This window comes from Scomber japonicus, chromosome 5 (genome assembly GCF_027409825.1).
Source record: "Scomber japonicus isolate fScoJap1 chromosome 5, fScoJap1.pri, whole genome shotgun sequence".
Classification (NCBI taxonomy): Eukaryota; Metazoa; Chordata; class Actinopteri; order Scombriformes; family Scombridae; genus Scomber; species Scomber japonicus.
This window is the reverse complement of record NC_070582.1, coordinates 20154298-20176545: the sequence shown is the minus strand read 5'-3', so window position 1 is coordinate 20176545 and position 22248 is coordinate 20154298. Positions and strand designations below refer to the sequence as shown.

At 39.4% G+C, this 22248-nt stretch overlaps 1 protein-coding gene across 7 annotated transcripts in view; it reads left to right on the top strand.

The window, feature by feature from the left end:
• The window catches only part of shank3a (SH3 and multiple ankyrin repeat domains 3a), a 206606-nt gene that overhangs the window by 111552 nt on the left and 72806 nt on the right, over nt 1-22248 (top strand). For all 7 annotated transcript variants that reach the window (XR_008321421.1, XR_008321422.1, XR_008321423.1 and 4 more), the window contains 4 exons: nt 9910-10018; nt 10512-10663; nt 13797-13964; nt 16257-16373. Coding sequence is in view for 4 of the 7 variants with exons in the window: in XM_053319406.1 (XP_053175381.1) it covers nt 9910-10018; nt 10512-10663; nt 13797-13964; nt 16257-16373 (546 nt within the window). In the remaining 3 variants the exon portion in view is untranslated. The remainder of the gene's footprint in view (nt 1-9909; nt 10019-10511; nt 10664-13796; nt 13965-16256; nt 16374-22248) is intronic.

Sequence of the window (22248 nt, the reverse complement as noted above, 5' to 3'; positions counted from 1 at the left end):
CATTAGGCCAGTATATGATCCTTCCGAATCCGAGCATCATGTTGGTGTGCATTGTAATTACTACTCATCCATGTTGCTCCGTACTGTAGGTCAGCTGTCAGGGACCAGGGGCTATGTAGCTATCTGCTAACGAGTGTAAATATAGGACAGTGAAAGTCTCTGACATACATATGTACAAGCTGTATGGCTTACACATGGATGCACATGTATGCACATCAATGCTATTGAACAGGATATTAAGTGAAAGGAGGCATACAGCCTCCTTTCATGAAGTTATGGCAAGACACTTTCTAAAAGCAGGAGAAAAGCCAAGAGAGAGTAGCTGCAGTACATAGTGAGGAAAAGGAGCAGGAAAGGCAGTAATGGAGGCTGGGGGGAGCCGCGTTGTCTTTGTAATTTCTGGCCTTTTACCCAGGCTATTAACAGGTGGTGGCAGATAACCCCCCCCCCCCCCCCCCCCCCCACCACCACCCTCCCAGTTGTGGAGGAGATGAGCGCCTCTTCGGGGTACTGAACTAAGAGAAGGAACCTTTATCCTTTTTTCCCCAGGAGCTGGAGTAGCTCTTCAACTCGTTTCCTTTTTGATGATCCTATAAAGGTGCTGCATATTCAGGGCACATCCTCGTAGGGGAGGGCAGTATCCTGAATAGTCTTAAATCCTCCAGGTGTAATTTTGATGACAATTACCTGCAATTATAATCTCCAAAAATGGTGTATTTAAGAGTAATGAGGCTGCCCATCACTTTTCTAGTGTTTCCCCAAACACTGCCTGCTGGCTAAATAAGCAGCTCTTGTTATACTGTGGTGGGGCCACATTTTTTTGGAGGACGAGGGAATTCTAACAATAATTCTGCAATAATTAAACTGCATTCACTTTAACTTGCAAAATGTCTTAGCAATTTGTACAACATAGCAATCCAGAGCATATCACATCAGTAATGTTTCATTACTGTCCGTATGCTGCATGTGTATGAGTGACACAATGAATATTAGTATTTGGAGTGTCACATTATTACATTCTTTCCAGTGGGCTCCAGTGGGCTCAAACATTTTGTAGCGTCTGTGAAAATAACGTGCAGGGACAAAAATCACATTCATATCAAAGACGGCACGGATCAAATGGTGTAGTTGAAGAGTAATGTCTAATCATATGGAATGCAGGGAAGGACACATCGTGCTGAGCATCAGACTGAGTCTGAAGGCTATTTTCTTGGTTTAACAAATTGGTAAATTGCCATAAATTCTAGGAGAATATTATTGCTACAGTTTCTTGCTCTGGTGCACTCTACTGAGACATTACACTTCATTTCTCTCTTCTTGTTTTTGTTTGTCTTCCCTCTCTTTTTTCCTTGATCCAGCACAGCCAGTTACCCCATCTTCATGACTATAACATAAGTGTAGAAGCTACACCAATGACATTTTTAGTCAGATTTGAAGACAGGATAGATAGTGTTTGCACCCTACAAACAGTTTGCATAGAAACCAAATCAAACATAAAATGAATGGAAATCAAACTGCATCTGCACTAATACATGTTAATTTTAAAACGCACAGGACGTGTCCTTCCCAGATTTGTCATGCCCCTATCACGTGATGTTTCCAGAGGAAAATAAACATCAGCCTTGACTAAAAGTGGTTTATTCAATATGGCTAATGAAATTACAGGCGTTGCTGACCTTGTTGTCTATGCTAGCAGCTGCTGTGTAGTTAAATTCTGCATTTTATAATGCTACTACTGCCTACATGCACAGGAGGCAAGCTATTCGAGTGATTTGCAACAAATCCCTGGGTCATGTGATATGCATTTTCAGACATATTGATATGGATAGAAATTATTTCTGAAATGTTGCCAAAAAACTTGTGTGTATGGAAATGATTGTGTTTTAAGTTGAAAACGTATTAGTGTGACATGATCTTTATCGGCAGATCTGTGCACTTATTGAAATTTGAGGTCTATTTAATGACATCTAATGAAGAAGCCTGAAAATTGTGATAAATATGAGATACTATCACAGCATCAGCAAGGGCAGAGAACAAGGGTTGAATGAGATGTAAACAGAAATAGAAAGAAAATCCAGCTTTTTGAATTGATGACCACTTACAGGCAATGGAGTTTTGGTTTGGTTGTTTTTAAAAAAAAAAAGAAAGAAAAGAAAACGCTAAATTGTTCATGACCCTGTGCACATAACAGTAGTATTGATAAACCATCCATTTTGGCTTGATAACATTTCTGTTAAGTTACTAATAAGTCACTATTACCACAGCAACACTTCTCTGAAATGACATTGACACAAGACATTGTGAGGTTGAGAATTTAAAGATGAGCCCCATGTTGTGACAACTGGTTCAACTTGTTCACTCGATGACAGTTCTATACTGAAGTCATCTCAGCATTTCCATCACTGTCTGGTTTGGATCGGCCACCAAACAAGGCAGGAACAGACTAGAACACACAGTTAAACAAGACCAAGACAGGAGCAGACTACAACGGACAGTCAGGTCTGCTAAAAAAAATTAGACAGAAAATGGACAGGGAAAATCACTGCAGACCCTTCACACTCTGGCCATAACCAAACAGGAACAGTTTCTTCCCACTCGCCGTCACACTTATGAACAGTTAATTCACTGTGGCACTGTGCAATAACCCTGGAACACTTTAAAAGCACTGTGGCTACAAATTATATATATTTATTTGAGTCTAAAATAAAAAAAATGTGCAATACTTTTCACTCACTACTATATATCTGAACCAGCTGTATATGCTGTATCACTTATTATACAGTATGTGTAGTAACGTCACTTCTTTTGTACCATTTAATATTAATCTCATCACTCCTTGCACTTTTTACTTCTTTGCACTATTTGTATCCTGTTTACAGTTCACAGAAACAGCTTCACCCGTATACAGTCATTCCTTGTGTGTATTCCTGAAGATTGTTGTGTTGCTTTTCTGTGTAACACGTACAAACCAACATCTAATTCCTTGTATATGTAAACATACTTGGCCAGTAAAGATCATTCTGGTTCTGAGAGAAGGTGAATAGCTGCTGGAGAGTTCCCTGCAGTGTTGGTAATCATTAATTAGTGGCTATTGAATGGTTATTGAATGGAAATGGAAACTGTCTGCTCCTTCAGTACAAAATGGAGTGACTGTGAGCACATCAGTCTGTTTTTAAAGAAAAACAGGAGGGGGGTAGAATGAGCTCCTTGCAGAGTGTGCCCCTCCAGACTTGGTGATATGGTAATGCAGAGGTACCTTCCTGTTCTCCCTTATGTTTCAACTTGTGTACTTTACATTGCATACATTAGTGTGTGTGTGTCTTTATTTTTGCGAGGTTGTCTTTTCTCCCTGGAGAGGACATTAATTGCTGTGATGTAGTCCCCTATAGTGTCATAAGGACGACACACATGGTGCTTGTGTATGTGTTTGTTTTCTAACAGTGAAGTCACATCTTTGTATTTGTAATCAGACTGAAGAGTTGTACCACATAGCAAGAGTTATGAACTATAGTGTCTTCTGGGGACTTTGTTGTAGAGAATCAAGCTGGATAAGATTGATCCATTATGTTGTCAGTTTGTAATGCCCCTTAGAGCCCTTAGGCTAATTGCAACTAACACCTGAGCAACAACAGCAGCAAACTGTTTCAATTAAAGGCTGGTAATAAAAGAAAATCATTTGTATTGCTCAAAATTAGGGGCATGTATGGCACATTCAGTGAGTTTCCCCCGGCAACAATTGTGCTTTTATCTGGAAACAGATGCCAGTAATATGGCGTCACCAGTGCATGTGCACATCAGCAATGAGCTCAATCAACAACTGACCATCCTCTGTTACAGTGATTGATCAGAGCTTAGTGTTTAGTGGGTTATGACTCCCTACAGCAGTTAATTCAGTGATTTCAGACAGGCAGCCATGTGGTCACAGACTCAGCTCTCAACTAATCAAAGTTTTATTTATATGGCACCTTGTAAAGCCTGTGTAGTGTATCAAGTATATCTGTCACAATCTGATAATACAACAAGCACAGTGAATGTAGTATAACTTATTACTGCAGTCCTACAGTGAAACATGTTGGTACATGCATGTAGTCTGATACACAGTACACATGGTACAATTAGTCAGTCACAGTCTCCACAGTCATTGGTTTTTCAGAGGTAATGTACTTCTTCCTAAAAGTAAATTAATAAGGCTAATCTTCCTTAAAATTGTGTGTGTTTGTTTAAGAGATTGATGGATGACTTATTTTAGCACACTACATTCATAGTACTTTCAGGACCTTTCTGTTTATTATAATTCATATTATAATTCATTCAATTCATTCAATGATAATTCATAGTTCATTATTTTGTTATACTTTGACATTTTGCATTGCATACACAATATAAACACTATGGTATCACTGGAACACGTCTGTGTGATTTACCTTGTGTGTAGTCATAATCATCATTCGCCCCTCAGTTGTAGAGTTATTTTTATAATATTTGATGTTTTCTGCTGACACAGAGGTTTCTATGAAAGCAATATTTTCACGTACTGTTGGTTGCAACAGCCTGTTTCAGGTTGCATAACCTGTCATTATAAGAATTTTTCTTCCGAGAGATCCATGGAATTGTGACTAACCTATAATATGATAGCACACAAAGGACAGTAATCACGTTCATAGTGTGAATGAAACTTGGCAAATTAACTCTAACTTCACAAGCAATTTAAAAACTGTGGAGGACAGTTTTATTCCATTTGCCAATCTTTGCCAGCCCCCCCTTGCATGATGAATGAAAATAAAAATGCAATCTACTGTCCAGCGGCCGCCACCAACAGTGATGGGTAATCAGCGCATAGATAGTAACAAGTAAAATGATCTCATCTCATCTTTCTGTGCCAGCTGAAGGCTTTTCCGCAAAATATTTTGTTCAAGCTGGGAACATGGCAGTGAGTTTCTAACTGAGTCAGGAAGAAAGAGAATTGCAATATCTAAAGGAGACATGAAAGAGTTGCATAGATTAAAGTTTGGATGTTTTTTATGTTGCCAAAGTATAAAATCGCTGCAATTTTGGAAATGTTTTTGACCTTGAATTAGAAATTGCATAACTGTCTTACCTACTTATTAAAACTTTGATATGCATTATGTACTGGAAACTCATTAATATTAACAAGTCACTTAATTTCTGACTCAGAAGTCGGATTCCTAGACCACAGGTGATATTATTATAACTGGAATGGAAGAATTTGTATTGAAGGTTATGAATTTAAGTTAAATTTGTTTTCTCTAAATGATTCTCCAGAGACCTTTAGACACACTCTATGGGAAACTTTGAAGGTGTTTATGCACGGGCAAATTATATCATACGTCTCAACCTTAAGGAAGACAGAAAAGGCAGAGTTGGAGGCAATCACTAAGGAGATACTTAGAGTTGACAATTTGTACGCTTTAGCCCCTACCCCTGCTCTTTATAAAGAATGCCTTCAGCTTCAGTCCACATTTGATTTATTATCCACAAGTAAGACACAGAAGCAGTTATTCCTGGCTAAACAACATTTTTTTCGAGACCGGGGATAAGGCGGGAAGGCTACTAGCACATCACGCGTGTGGAGCTACACTATCCAGATTGATCGGAAGTTACCTCAGATCTTACAGAGATAACATATTTTGTACTTTTTACTCTGACCTCTACTCTGCCCCGCAGATGTTTGGGATGATAGGATTGTTTTCCCTAAAATAAACGAGGATTTGTGTAGAGAGCTGGGCAGTCCAATCGCTATCAAGGAGGTACAGGAGGCAAATATGTCACTTCATAACGGTAAAACTCCAGGCCCTGATGGGTTCACTCTTGAGTTTTTAAGCTATTTTCTGCCACCACTGTGCCAGCCCTTCAGAGAATCTACATTGAGTCCATTGCTGAGGGTCGCCTACCCCCCACCCTGTCAGAGGCCTCGATTTCTCTTCTGCTTAAGAGTAATAAAGACCCTCTTCTTTGTGGCAGCTATAGGCCCATTTCCCTGTTAAATGTTGAATTAAGGATCCTGTCAAAGATCCTAGCCCGGCACCTACAACGGGTCCTATCAAGTATAATATCAACTGAACTCAAATGGGATTCACGCTTGGAAGGCACTCATTTCATAACACGAAGAGGCTCTTAAATATCATTAACTCTCCTAGTTCAAGCTCTCCTGAGGTGATTATATCACTAGATGCGGAGAAGGCCTTCAACAGGGTGGAGTCGTTTCTCAGACCCAGTGGTAATTAACTAATTAGAAGGATTCAAATTAGGAAAAGTCTCGGCCTTCATAGAGCCTTGGACCTCTCCCCCACTGTAAACAATCATCTATTTCTGCCCTCTTGCTTGACCTGGTTTGACAAAGGGATAACTAAATTTAAGGACCTTTACAACCAAGGGATTTTTATGTCCTTTTCTTACCTAATTCCCACTTATTAGTTTTTTTTTCCAGATAAGGCATTTTATTCGGAATCAGAACCCCAAATTCCCTAGTCGTCCCCCGGAAACTCTGGTAGACTCTTTATTGGCTCTTGATCCCGAGCAGCTGATTTCTACCATTTACAGTCTTATCAATTCTACTATTGATAGCCCAGCGTCCGGCCCTAAGGATTCTTGGGAGCAAGAGCTGGGAACCACGCTGCCTGATGATTATTGGTTGATTGATTATAACAAGTCTAACGGTGGGTTCACTCCTCTTCAATCTGTGCAAGGCACGGCCTCCTACAGTGTTGTGCACAAAGTTCACTCTGCCCATCACCTGTTTGAACTGCTGCCCTGCAGGAAACGCTGCAGGTCCATCAGAACACACACCACACACTTTATGAACAGTTTTTATCCCAAATCCATCACCATAATGAACTCTGAACTGAAAGCCAACCTCGGAACCTATAACAACAAAATATGCAATAATTTGTTAAAACAGTGTGCAATAATATCTATGTACAATAATGTCTATGAGCACTTTGTTTTTATCCCATTTTAACTGTATGTACGCTGGCATGAATGAGTGTATGGTCTGAAGTGATGTATGGATGCATCTAGTTTATTCTTAGCTATTTCTACTTATTTATTATTTTGATATATGAGTCCGGTCTTGAGCGCACCTGTATTTCATTGTATGTTCTGTACAATGACAATAACGTAATCTTTAATCTTTATCTTTAATCTTTACACTAATTTGAGGATTTACCCCAGTGTAACTGACTCATGTAATAGGTGCAAATAATGTCCAGCCGACCATTCCCATATGTTCTGGTTCTGTCTTAGTCTTGCCACATTCTGGTCCGAAATCTTCAAAACCCTTAGCACAGTATATAATCTATATAATTCTGCGTCGAGGGAACACGTTGCTCTGCAATTCACCGCCATGCCACTAAGGGGTGTGACTGTGTGTGTGTGGTTTCAGAGGAGTCATATCCATATCCTTGTTTATCTTCCGGTCACAGTAGCATGTAGCATTGCGCTATGTGCGCTAATAACAGAAGACACATACCTTTTGTTCATTATTAATAATAATGGTGGTGTTGCAGGAAAAAAGAAAAAAGCAACTGCTGGAGGAACTGACGTTTTGAGCGGACCAATCACAGCCCTTGCGGTCCGCATTGCTATGGCGCGTAGTTAGGATTTTTTGGAGGTGCACGTCAGGCGTAGGGGTCTGCGTCGACGCAGAGGGCTACACATAGCTACGCCGTCGACGTGACGCAGTATAAATCAAGCTTTACGGCCTATTACCTCTAAAGTCATGCAGACTGATCTTGCCTTTACCACCCTGTTAGCCAGGCGACTCATACTCCTTTTTTATTTACTTATTTATTTCTTTACTTCTTTGTTGTATTAGTTGTAGCTATGTACTCTGTATTGTTAACATGATATTTATGGATATACAATGGTATTCGCTCTCCTTTGGGTGGGGTGGAGCTGTGGGAGGGATAAAAAGATGAGGCACATTGCCCTGTTGTCTTGTTGCCTGTGAAGTTGCTTCCAATAAAGAAAATTAATAAAATAAAATAAAATTAGTTTTCTCTTGACCAATGTTTTGAAAGCAAATGTTATTGAAAAATATATCTATGTTATATATGTATATTTTTTGGTCATTTTGATCATTTTTATGGCAAGGTACTGGTCTCATAAAAAATAACACCCAGCAGATTGTGTTGTGTTGCATCACTTTACCAGTTCTGCACAGAGCTTTACTTCCAAATCTAATGCATGGTAGACTGTCTTTTGATTATATTCAGAACATTTAGTCGATTGTCAGTGTGTCACAGTGACTCGGAGAAGAAATGTTGTTTGTGTTTTTGCAGGGTGTGTATTCGATGGAGAGTGAGAGAAAATGTGAAGAGTTTATTAAGATGCTCACCAAAACACATAAATCATTACAAGGCATTTTTATCAGCCCTCTGTTCAAAAGGGAATAAAACACGCATTAGATCCAGCTGATCACTCGCAAATCATCCCAGAGCCTCTTTACGGCATTATCCTAAGGCATTATGCAGGACACACAAACACACGCACGCACGCACACTCACTCACTTACAAACACAACCTCAGTGCTCTTCCCACTCATGTGTACATTGCCTGCCAGAGCTGTCTTTGTATCCCATCACCATAACAACTGCCTCACAGAACATCTGAAAAAAAGGAAAAAGTGAATTTCTCTCACTCACTTTGACTTGGAGAGGGTGAGAGTAGCGATCGACAGCTCCTCGTAGCATGTCAGTGTGGTGTGTGCGTGTGTGTGTGCGTGTTTGTGTGTGTGTGTGCGTGTGTGTGTGAACAAGAGGCAAGCAGGCTGTAGACGACTTGGTGTGAAGAAAAAGGAGTAGTGTGATGTGAATTTCGGGAAGGAGTGTGACTCTTTCAGAACAAGGGATATAGAGTATATAATGCCGCACATGGTGAGTGTCAAAACAGATTCTGCTTTATGTTCCCGCTCTTGCATGTGAGTGTACGTGATTGTGCATGTCTAAGTGCGTTGTGCAGATCAATTAAGTTGTAAATGAAATGTGCATGCGTGTCTAGAGGCTACGGCACATGTGGATGTTATGTAATAACTGAGGTGGAAAAACCTTGACAGGATGCAATAGTAATGAAAGTTCTCTTTGCAGCTCATTTGGGATACTGCAGATATTGTGTAATTACATCCTCAAGATAATATATGTTAGACTCTCATCTATGTTTTCATTACTATTTTATATGTTCAATATGAATTAGACTGTAGTGTAGTAAACTTGTTTTAATAATGTATTTTCTTACTTAATGTGCTCAGTAAGTACAGTACAGTATATATTAATTGAATAAATTCTGGGCAACGTGTTACATCTCGTATAGTCGAAGATAGATTGTTGCTCTTATCTTTCAGGTTATAGTCATCTACCGTGCTGGTATGTTGCTAATATATTCATTTTTCAATCTATGCTCTTAAGGGATGAATATTTTTAATCATAAGTCACAGAGAAACACAGTGTTAGGGGTTTGTGTGTGTGTGTGTTAGGATTTGAGATGGGACTTCTGTGCAAGGTGGTGTGTGCGCGTGTTGGTGCTGGTTTTATGAAAATGGGTTTAAAAGATGTTGTGATGTTAGCATCATACGCATCAGGAGCTCATTTTCCTGGCAATAATCTCAAATGGCAAGGTATTAATTTGAGTGTTACTTTACAGCCCTTTTCCCTGGCTTTTTTGGTCCATCCTATAATAGCTTATACAGTATATCCACCTCACATGGTCCATTTGCTTGGCATGACAGAACAGAAATAAAACCTTCAAACACAGAAGGAGAGAGCAGCAACTTTAGCTTTCATCTCTGAACTGCATTATTCAACATCCCCATCCACATGAGTCTAACATCACCCAATCACAGCTGTCTCTTCCTTTTCTTTCCCCTTTCCCTGTTCCCTCGTCTCCTTCCATTAGGCAAACCTGAAGAAGTTTATGGAGTATGTGCAGCAGAGGAACATTGAAAAGGTCTCAAGGTTCTTGGAAAAAGGCCTGGACCCCAACTTCCATGATCCAGACACAGGAGGTAAGGAAATCTGAGAACAATTATCTCATCACTATCCTACTCTAGTCTTTTCTCAGCTATGATTTGTCTTTTCTCTTGTGCTTTCTCTCTTTGTGTCTGTCTGCAACACAAAATGACCATGTATGGATATTCTGAAATAAGCCTTCTGCATGCTGGGTAAAGCTGGATTACTCTCTTTGCTAATCTCCTCATATTTATGCAAATGTTTGTCCAGCCAGAAAGGAGATTTCCCTGTTGGGTGACCTGTACTCTGACAGAGGAGCTGTGAAGCGAGAGGAGCATGAGAATAGGTTGGTTTAACACCAACAGGAAGCAGCCACTTAGGCAAACCAGGGGGTGGCAATCACGACAGCTGAGGAAGTTATTAAAATGCAGAGTCATAAGCGAACAAACAGTTTCAAAAACTATAGTGGGCAATGAATGTCCAATAATGTCACAGAAAAATATGTTGATTTTTTAAAATTGTTTTCCTGCTCATCCTTGAATTTTACAGAATGTCCTTTAACGCTGGCATCACAGCTGGAGGGATGTGCAGATCTCATCAAGGTGTTGAAGAGTGGAGGAGCGCATCTGGACTTCAGAACAAAAGATGGCATTACTGCCCTACACAAGGCTGTGCGCAGCAAGAATCACACAGCGCTTATAGTGAGTGTAACACACACACACACACACACACACACACGCACACACGCACACACACATACAGACACAATAATACAGAAAGCTGACCCATCGCTTTTATTTCTTTTGCTACAACAATAGGCTGCTTGCAAACTTTCCCTATGGGAAGGGAGAGTTTCTAAGCGGGCAGAGGGTGCTTGAGCAATTGAGTACAGAGGGTGCTTGAGCAATTACTAAATATGTGAAGCTTACATGCCCTCTTTGAATGGGCTCACATATTCACTGAATGGCCTTGTATGTGTCTGGATTGAGGAGGCTTGTAACATAAATGAAAGGGTTTACACGAGTCATATAATTGATTTCCTGTTGAGCCAAAACTGCTGAAATTGGAATTGCTTATTTCCGCTCAGTCATTGCCATTATCCGAATATCCAATGTCACTGGGGCATGTAATATAGAGTACATAAAAAACTGATGACAACCCTGTGTAATATCACTAAAATGTTAAATGATTCAATAATGTATAATTTAACAATAACTGTACTGTTTTAGAGTAGAGTGTACGGTATTTGATCTTCTTTATAATTAAAAACAAATAGTTTCGATTCAATTGAAAATAAAGGCCCCAAAGTGCAACCTCAGTGCAACAAAAGGGAGTACACCTGTGACCACTGAAACAAAAATGATTACACCTGTGACTTCCAACCAAGACTAATTCCCTGAAGGGGGTTACAAAGGAACCTGTGAACACTATAGCTTTCTAAATGTTGTCCTTTGCTGTGTCTGATGCAACATGGCTCTACATGGTGAGGTTTGCCTGACCAAGTAAGAAAACAAATTGTGAGACGTAATAAAGATGAGAGGAGGTACAGAAAGACCCATACTACTAGTAACAGAGGGTGCAGTGCCTGTCCTTGAAAATTGACTGACAGTAGAAACAATTCACTATTTATGCAGCCTTGCATAACAGGCATAACGGGCAAGTGCTTCTGACTTGGCACAAGGATTATCTGCAGAAATGTGTGTTTCAGTGACAGCTCAGACAATGCAAAGGACACTGCATGACGTCAACATCTACAGATGACATCCAAGAAGAAAGTCATTGCTCACAAAACGGCACAAAACTGCCACATTAAACTTTGCCAAAGAACATGAAAAGAAGCCGGATGAATACTGACAGCACATACTTTAGTCAGATGAAACCAGGGGGCTTAGCAGATAAGCAAGATATGATAATCAATTAATGAACACATAACATCTCCAGGTGGATATCAAGATCAAACCACACTGTATGATACAATACAGCCAGGCACGGTATGGTAGCTATACTTTGCTGAGTGATGTAGTTTATTTTAGTTTATCAGCACAGGTCGGGCTGCTTCGCTGTTACTTCCAACTCCAACTTCTTCTGCCGGTGTTACATCAGTGGTTGTCACTAACATAACATTTGCGGTAGAGGACGTCACTGGCTCTGGTCTTCAGAGTCAACTGACTTGGATTTTCTTGTTAAGATCACTGTATGCTGACTAACACTTAACAGAGAAATGAATAACGCAAAAAAAAAAAAAAAAAAACACAAATCAGAGGAGCTCATGTCTTATTGAAGAGAGCTAAGCTTCCCTTGGCTCACCTGTAGTTCACACCCTCATAAATGGATTATGTCCCATTCATTAAATTGCACTTCTGAATCCATAATCATGATATTTCTCTGTTTGCAAAAGTATTAGGGTAATTTAGTATAAAGAAGTAGGCTATTTAACAATTTAGGCAGATATATCAGTCATTTAAATTGACAATTGAAACTATGATATAATGCAAGCTTACAATATAAATATTAGTGGCTGAAACGTGACTTGTCCACAGTTACTTTTCCACAATGCAAACTGACTATTTATTAATTACTTTTATTCATTTAATTGAAATATTCATGATCAAAGTTATAATTTAGCTCCCTGGCTCGTGACTCCCGTAGCGAGATGTTTTTAGCATCTAATTCATGTTAAATCATTTTGTCTTTATTTCTGTGCCGGTGCGCAGAACAGCTGAGACAGCATAATTTTTTCTCATTCTTTGGCTTTCTCTGGAACTTTGAGTGACCGGGACCTCAGTCTGAGAGCTTGTAAAGTTCTTCTTAGTCTTTAGTGTCATTTTCATGAATGGAGCTTCTCTACAACCTGTCAGACACCTGACCTTATATGGTATTTTGGGGGCGTCATTCATGTTAATTTACTGTTTTTGGAAACACACGTTCATTTAGAACTGTTTACGACTGTTTCCTGGTGATACGAGTGTTTGATGAATCTGACGTGGCACACTCGTAAATTACACCTCATGAAAAAAGACAGATATAAGAAAAAAAAAATATGAACATGTTCTTGCATCTGGCCCAATGATCCCAAAAACAAGTCACAGAAGACTTTTTAAAGATGAAAAAAGTGAAACTATGACCTGGCCTAGTATGCCCCCTGACTTGAATCCAAAAGAACACCATATGAAGGATTTTACAACAGAAAGAAGAGTAACAAGATCCCTCCAGCAAAGAGCAGAGACTTATCAGTGAAGAATGGCAGAGCACCTCTCCACAGATTTGAGACTGGTATCATCCATGACCAAGGGGATCAAATCTGTCACACTGTCTCATTAATGGAGGGTGTACTGACTTTAGTTGCAGTATGTTAAATATGAACCTGTCATTATAATTTAATTAATCAAACATTCTGGGATTTTTTCTAATTAATTGGCTCAATTCTTGTTGTTTTTGTTTTTTGTCAAAAAAATAAATTAAATTGTATTGACAGGATTTGTAATTCCCTAACCACAAAAAAAGGTTATACTCTTTTTCGAATAATGTCTGCTACTGTGTACGTACAAATTATACATGTCCTACATGATTGCTGCTAATACTTTTGCAGATATTGGATTGAATTTATCAGTATCCCTAACTGATTGATAACTCTCCTGAGGTCTGTGGATGTGTTTTTCTTTCTTGAGACAGCACTGACATAGTGTAAATAGCAGTGATAATGTAGCCATATGTACTGGCCTCTTTGGTGTGTGCTGAAACATGCAGCAGAGACTGGGGACTGCCATGATGGTTGCCACAGTATGAAGTGTTTTTTATGTGTTATGCCTCCTAACCTTCTTCTTTTCCCACCAGACACTGTTAGACTTGGGTGCATCACCTGACTATAAAGACAGTAGGGGGTTGACTCCTCTCTACCACAGCTCCATGGTAGGAGGAGACCCCTACTGCTGCGAGCTGCTGCTGCACGATCACGCACAAGTTGGCTGTGTGGATGAGAATGGCTGGCAGGAGATACACCAGGTAATACACACACCAACACCCTCACATTCAAACACACACATAGAGAAAACCGTGATGTGCTGTGTGCAGAATGTAAATGCAGGTGGAGGGCAAGAGGTTGGGTCTGGTTTTCACAATTTCATTGGATTGATTTTGTCTTTTCCTTAGTTTGAGAAATTCCCCTCACGGTGGTTGAATCCCAGGGGTGGGTCATCCGCAGGTGGGAAGCTGCAGTTTACAGAAGTACTCCACTTATTTAGAATTGTACTTCTATAACATTGATCTCAACCATGGACAGTTAAAAAAAAATACAACAGGACAAAAGATGTCTGTTGTTAGTCATGCATTGTATGTTGCATTGTTGCTTCCTTGTCAAAGCATGGAGCCTACATTACCCGCTATATGCTGGGCAACAATTCAGATCCCCTTTTTTTCCCTGAATTGAAACCACTGTATGTAATTTATCAGGCTTTGTGGAAGAAATAGGTTCTTAACTTACAAGGAGAAAACAGCATATTGTGTGTGTTTTCTACACATAACGCCTTGAGGCATGTCCTGCTCTGTATACATAATGGAGGTTAGTACCTACAGTATATGCTGTTTTTGTTTGTGTAAGGGCTTTTTAGCTTATGTCTGAGCACTGACAGAAAGACGTTTGAGGGTTGTTTTACTGTAAATGGAGCCAAACAGATTTCTACCAACTTTCCCAACCATTTCTTTTATTACTTATACTATATCATTGGCCTGGTCTAATTTCTCTTGAGGTCTTGTTATTACTGTTATTGTTGGGTAATTATGAGTGAATGAATGAGAAGTTCAAAAACATTCAAAGCTCAAGTGAGCTCTACTACTATAATGTTAAGGAGCAAAAAAAAAGAGCAAAACATCAGTTCCTGGTGAACTGTGGTAACTGTTGTGTTATGGAGTCTTTCATTGAACATGCCAGTTCAATGAAACTGGTCTGGCTCAAAGTTTCTGCACTGGAAAGACATTTATTGGTTTTATTTTCTTGTCTCTGGGCACAGTAGTGCTGCCTCCATTACACCACATCAGTCCACCATGTTTTTCATAAAGCAAACCTGCAATTGCTGCCACGTGTATCAATGAAGGCATACGGTGAGGTAGAGAAGACCATCTTTTCATGCATATATGCCCTTTCAATGTGCCAACACAGTGACTTTAAATGGAAGGAGCAATACTACCGTGGAAAATCAGATAATGCTTCTTAGTTTATACATAGACATTTCATTTCTCCCTCTATCTCCTCCTTGTCTGTCCCTTCCTCTGTGTCCCTCCCAGCATTAGTATTCTAGCGGTATATATGGTGTACAATAGGATACACAGTGGAAAGTCTGATAACCAACAACAATCCCAGCATCATTTGTGCGCTGTCTCACTGCTGTCACACACTCTTAGCGAGACAGAACACAAGAGAGAGAGAACAATTGTTGGGGAGAGTTGGTGTGTTTCTTTGGCAGTGACACAGGACAAAACCAGGGAGTAGGAGGGAAAAAAGAGAGAGGGGATAGATAGAGATTAAATGAAAAGTGTATTGCTCCCAGTTATGTGAAAAAAAAGTAACTGAAAAAAGGCATCACTCTTGTCAGAATAACTTTAAGTCACAAATTTAGATTCAGCCCCATTCTGCCTCATGTGATGCAAGATTTTTCCTTGTTGATAGGAAGTTAAAAATGAGAATGAGGAGAATTTCACAAAGGCAGTAGCCAAAGGACAATTAGAAAGAAAAAAATCAATAGTATTTCTGAGGTTTACAAATTTTAGTTTTTGTAACATTGAGATGATCTGTAGAAACATATATTACAAATGATTCCACTATAATCACAGCTCCAAATGTAGTTTGTGGGAAAGGTAAGGGGTAGGTTACATAATGAACTGGTATTTTGTTGGTCCATGGCAAAGAGAGAGCTGCCTCTGCCGTCTTTGGCCATACAGGCAGAGCCAGTTGGGAAGGCTGCAGCCAAACTTGTATGTACCGTCACATCAGTTTTCACACTTTCTTCATTGTGATTGGTCAGCTAACAAACACAAAATGTGCTGTTGGCTTTTTTGGCCAAGTTGCACATGCCCATTAGTTCTTTGATTAAATTCCAGCATGGCATCTTTGTCACACAATACCTAATTTCTTATTCCTTTTCAGTACAAATATGACTGTTAGCAATTTTGACTAATACATGCTGTCCAACTCTCATGTATTCTTTTCTCTGAGACACTGTGTCGGTGCTCATTTTGACTTTCTATGTGAAAGACAGTAGGTTTTGTAAAAAGAGTAAATGTGTGGATTTGTCCTTTCAGGCATGCCGCTATGGCCACGTGCAGCACTTGGAACACCTGCTGTTCTACGGAGCTGACATGAGCGCCCAGAATGCATCTGGAAACACAGCCCTGCATGTGTGTGCACTCTACAACCAGGTAACAGTTGTTTATAAATGTATTGTGGCTTGTGTGCTTGAGGAGTGGAAGTTGGTCAATCATCTTTGTATTTACATTCATATTGAACCGCTCTATATTGCTGATAACAGGGTGACAAGTTGGAGGTTGAGGAGATAAATGGCTATGAAATACATTCAACAATGGCATCAGTGGAGTGAGGTTCATGTCACATATCATACTGAAGGTCTTAAATATTTAATTATGACCATGATCTCTCCTCAAACTTATATGAGTGATCTTAGGTGCTTAAACATAACCATACCTTAACCATTCAGTTGTGTACACACATATCTTGTATGAAAAACAATGGAGAAACACTTGCAGTGAACACTCACAGATGTTTTCACTGAAATTGTTCTGAAGAATCCTTATGTATCAATGTTCTGTTTGGCGAGTGGGTTTGGTGTGTCTGTATATGTTAACTGTAGCATTTACAGTATGTGTGAATATTGTGTTATCATGTAAATGTGAAACCATTTAAACTTTTCCAAGTGTTGTTGGAGGAGTAACAGTGCAGCAGCTCAGAACCTGGTGGGTTTCAGTGTCTTGCACAAGGACATTTATGCAGTGCAGTGTGTTTTGCAGAATAGTCCCAATACTGTGCTCTACCTACGTGTTTGTGTATGTGTACAGTTGTGTGTACTTGGGTGGCAGCCTGAAGCAAAGGTTTCCTTTACCTGGTCATTATCTCCACTGTATTTGTTACCTGCTGTAATAATGGACTTAAAGGGTAGATTAAAGAGAACTGGTTTAAGTGGGAGTGTGGCATTATAATGGTCAAAGGTCAGGGATTTTTCTCTGAGGTAGATTGCTATCACTGCACATTAATGCTCTTAATGTGCCACAGTTTGGGTGAAAGCAGTATAAAAATGTGTTGTTCTGCCTTATAGCCTTAAAGACAGATAGACCAGTCATCAAGCTTGAATCTGCGTGGGATTTATTGAAAATAAGAAAATAATCATTTTGCCATTTTCCTCATCCTTTTTGTCATTTTCTATTATTTCCATAAAAATCAGATTTAAATCTTGATTGCTACCTTGAGAAATCTATTATGCAAACTTGCCAACCTTTGCAACCTCCTCCTCAGTTCAGGAAATGTTCACTGACTAAGATGTTGGTTAGGGCCGTTGTAGATGTATCACACTCTAAGTGATATATCTTAAAATTCAAATGGTAGCAGTAGCTTAAAAGGTATAGTAAGCGATGTGGGGGAAATCGAGGAGAAAAGTTGTTGATATTTGAGTGAAAACCAAAACAACACCCTGAGTCAAAGTAACTCATGCATGAGGAGATACCAAGCCCTCATCAATGGAGCACAGATAACATGATTCACCATGACAACAGGAGAAACATAGGGCTCAGTCCTCCTACTTCTCCCCAAAGCAGTTAGAAATATTAATGAATACATGCAGATGATGAGTATATATTTAAGAAAAAAAGCAATACAGTAGCAGCAGCAAAAGAACATGAGGTGATGTTGCAGAAGATTACTGACAGTCAACAGTGAGTATTAATGGAAAAATGAGAAACATTTTGTCTCGAGTGGTCGACTTATTCAACATTTATATTCTGTGTATGTGTGTGTGCGTGGCACATTTAACATTCATGCAGACCCCAACAGGTACAAAACGTAGGCCTACTTGGCAGCAACTGAATATGAAATATAAAAATATAGCTCAAACAAGTAAGGTATTCATTACAAGCAATTGTGGTGTTGTTCAGCCTGCCCTACCTCATTAAACAGCATTTAAATGATATAACGATACGAGGGCTGAGAATATTGTTCAGATAAATTATCGATTGTACAGAAAAATGGAAGTGAGCTGAATGTCAGCAGGTAATTCAGTGATTTTGACAAAAAAATTATTGGATTATTATCGCTTACTACACCTTTAAAGGGGACATATCATGCACATTTCCAGGTCGATATTTATATTCTGGGGCTCTACTATGATTTCACTTCTTTTTCTCATTCTTTACTGAAAATAGAAATTCCTCTAATACATTTGTACATCTGTAATAAACAAGTAGACAACACAAACAACCCATGGAACAACCTTAACAACAACTCTAGCAACAAATGCTACCATCAGGTGTCCATTTGTGGGCATATGCCAACAATTTAATTTCATCACAAGGAAAAAGTACAGGTAACATTGCAAATAAAGCAATCAGAGCAGGCTGAAGTCTGGGCTTTTGATCTGTATGAGAGCATATTTACATACATTCACCTGCATTTTTGAAGCTTTGAGCATGTTTAACATAGACATTCTACATCATAACAGAATAAGAACAACAGAAAATCAATAAAAGCATACTGTAGGTCCCCTTTAAGGGCCTTACTGTATGAGGTTGTGACAACAGGAAACCGATGCATTCAGTGTATATTTTGAAATATAAATGAATGTGTTCTATATTAGGAGATAAAGGCACTGAAAACCAGGAAGGAAAAGGAAAGAAGAGAAAAATGGGCATTCTGGTAGAGGAAAAATAGAGCAGTGCTCAGTTCATGAACATTAAATGAACACTTTTCTCCCCTGTCTTTCATTCTCTCACGTGTGTTTGTATGTTGGAATTATTTTTAGCTATTTACTGCAATGTCACGAGGAATGACTTGCTTCAACTGGACTGGAACACTATAGTTCTAGGAGAGGGAGAGAGAGAGAGAGAGAGTGTGTGTGTGTGTGTGTTTGTTTGTCAGCAAGGGAAGCATAGCATCAATACTTAATACAAGCTGTTTGTAACGCATCCATGTGACCGCAGTCATTACATGTTCCACTTCTCAGTGAAGAAATAGGGCCAGCACTATTGTGTGTGTGTGTGTGTGTGTGTGTTGAATAAGAATGAAATATAATCAAAGACAGAATGGATGAATTGTTTCATTTACAGTAACTTGTTCAACTTCTCATAAGTCTTCACTATAGTAACAGACCTCGCCCCAGCTCTTGTTTGCTCCCACTGATGGCTGCTGTTCCGCCAGTGGACGCAGAACATCATGTTGAGTTGATTGATCGCAGAAACAGTGTGTCTTAGCAGGGCTCAAGGAGGCTCGAAACAGGCCTGGTTCGGATGATTATGCACAATTACCGAAAGAAAAGGGCTGGCGGAATTGACCGTGAAATTAGTAGTCCAGTGGCTGAGATCAATAGATGCATAGGGAGAAAGAAAGAGAGCGAGCAAGCGAGGGAGGGGGAGAGTCAGAAAAAGGGGCAGAGAGAGAGAGAGGATGGATGACAAGATAACATAATCAGAACCGGAAGAAGCCCTGATCAATGGTCCCAATCCTGGGGTGTAGCTGGCCATTAACATTTACTCATTGGGCTTTTAGTTTTGCAGATGTGATCAGCAGCAGTGAATAATGGCACGGCAGGGGTCTTTTACCTGGCAGACAGATCCATGGTAGGTGACTAGATGAATGATTGAGAAGTTACACAATAGGTAATGGCAAGTGGGGACAACATTGATGAAGGAAATTAAGGAAAGGGTGCACAAGACAAACACAACTGTCCAAACCAGTCGCAGCCCTTGAAATCGGTAAAAAAGGGTTTGGTTTAGACTTAAGCCACCTTCTACTGCAAACTAAAAATACATTTCTAACTATATTCCATGCTACAGTAGGACTATTATGCTGTTGGAGTGCATAGTAATGAGGGAAAATTCAATTCTTGTTCAAAGTATTTCAGCTTTAAATCGTGCATCTAACATACTTTAGATGTCAGTCACAATCCAAATGTGAAAACAAGTGCTTCATTCAGTCGAGGAAGCCAAATCTTCTCTTTCAGTTCTATTGAGAGAATGAATCCTCAGCTGTATAAACATGGCTGTGGGAAGAACCATCTGTCACACATTACTGACCCACGTCATTACTGTATAAGTACTGGGCCTAGTTAGCTATGTATTCCTATGTATCTAAAGTAATCACATCTAGCAAACCATAGTAAGGACTACTGGAATGGGTTTCTTAATGAATTCCTGTAGGAAGCCTTGGAGAGAAGAGTAAGACAGATGGCACACACTGTAATTGGCCTCTTTGTGTGTGTGTGTGTGTGTGTGTGTGTGTGTGTGTGTGTGTGTGTGTGTGTGTGTGTGCGTGCACGTGTGCTATGCATCTGTGTAAATGTGCGTAGAAAGTCACTTAATGGCACAAATTCATCTGTTGAGTTTCCCAAACCTTCATTCATTCCATTATTTAAGCAGGTAACACATGTTTTCATCAAGACTAAGCACAAACACAATAAAACAAGGTAACTTTCTTGTAATATGTCTGTAAATATTAGTGAATTGGGTGCGCCAGGTATGATATGTTAAACTATTAGACAGTCACAAATATCCAACTGACAGCACTAACAGTCTCATTGAAGTAACATATAGTTACTTGACATTTACCACCAATTCTCATTCTGTCTCCATAGCTTGGTATGGGGGCAGGTGTATTTCTCTCTCATCTAGCAGTCCATGGCTTACAGAACAATTATAACATATTTTACAATAGACTAGCCTTGTTTTGTCATTACTGTGTGCCAAAATATTAGGATTGACTGTGAAACATGTTCTTTTGAAGCAATTCCCGAATACACAAACACAAGGGGAATTGATTGTCAGTTATTGTGCTTCCACTGAGTATGTCTTTGTATCTTTCTTTATCCTTTTCCTAATAACATTTCTCCTGTTACTCATCCAAATTATTCACACTTCTCTACAACCGTAATGTATTCTCTATTATTCCTTTCTTTGAATGAATGAATGAATCACGTATCAGATATCTACTTTAATGTTTGGTAAATAAACACATTTTACCATCAAGGTGAAGAGGTACAACTATTCTTACTGTTGCATATGCAATCACCGATGTGTCAGAATTATTATAAATGTTGCCTGTTTGACTGTTAACTTAATTTAGAAGTTTGTGTGTTTCTGAATCTTACTGTGCAAGTTTTTGTGTCTGTGTGCATGTCTTAGTAGTGTATGCACATGCCTGTGCATGCAGCTGCATAATGTATGGGTGATCAGCAATTAGCTAAGCTAACTGCTGGAGGCGTTTATCGATAAGGGTTTTTAGCTGGTTTAGACCCAGAGTGGTTGTATGCAGCACAATTTATCATGTATTAGTCATATCACAAGCTCCATTTACAAAATACCCTCAAGTCTACACCGTTTATGTTTACAATGGACTTGTAGATTTATAGGTAGGCTGTGTGTGTATCAGTTGGCACCAAGGTCCTTACACACCTATGTGCTTTTACAGTATCTATATGTATATGTGCTTTACCAGAAGACGGTGCTCCTGTACATCAGTGTTCGACATAAAAACACATGGACGTTAGTAACTGAATCAGATGTTCAATTAATCAGTGTGTCCCTGACAGGAAGGCTAGTCCTGTTAATTCTGCTCTCAGTGTTAAATTACCTATCGACCCTCAGCCAGCCAGCATATGGACCTATTGCCCTGTCTATCAATCTACAGCTGGGTTTTGGTTTTTGGTTTTTTCGCCAGAGGGAGCCTGTGCACATTTATACAGTAACAACTATATGGCAGTAGTTTGATGCATAAAAGAGAGCTGTGTGAATGAAAACTAATGAGATATCTGTTTTGTGTTTGTTCTAATGTAATGTGTGCTTTGGTTTTGAGTCAAGGATTTCATACGTGTTGTAAGTTAAGAGCCTCTTGCCACAGAACTGATAATGTGTGTTTCTCTGTACATGTTCTGTTCTCTCTCTTTCACAGGGCCGTACAACAGCTGGTTGTCATGTTTCGGATGAAATGTTTGCAGATTGGTATTACATACTGCTTTCACCAGCCAAAACTATTGAAGGCTTCAGCCTTCAATAGTTTCCATAGAGCCACGTCTTTGCA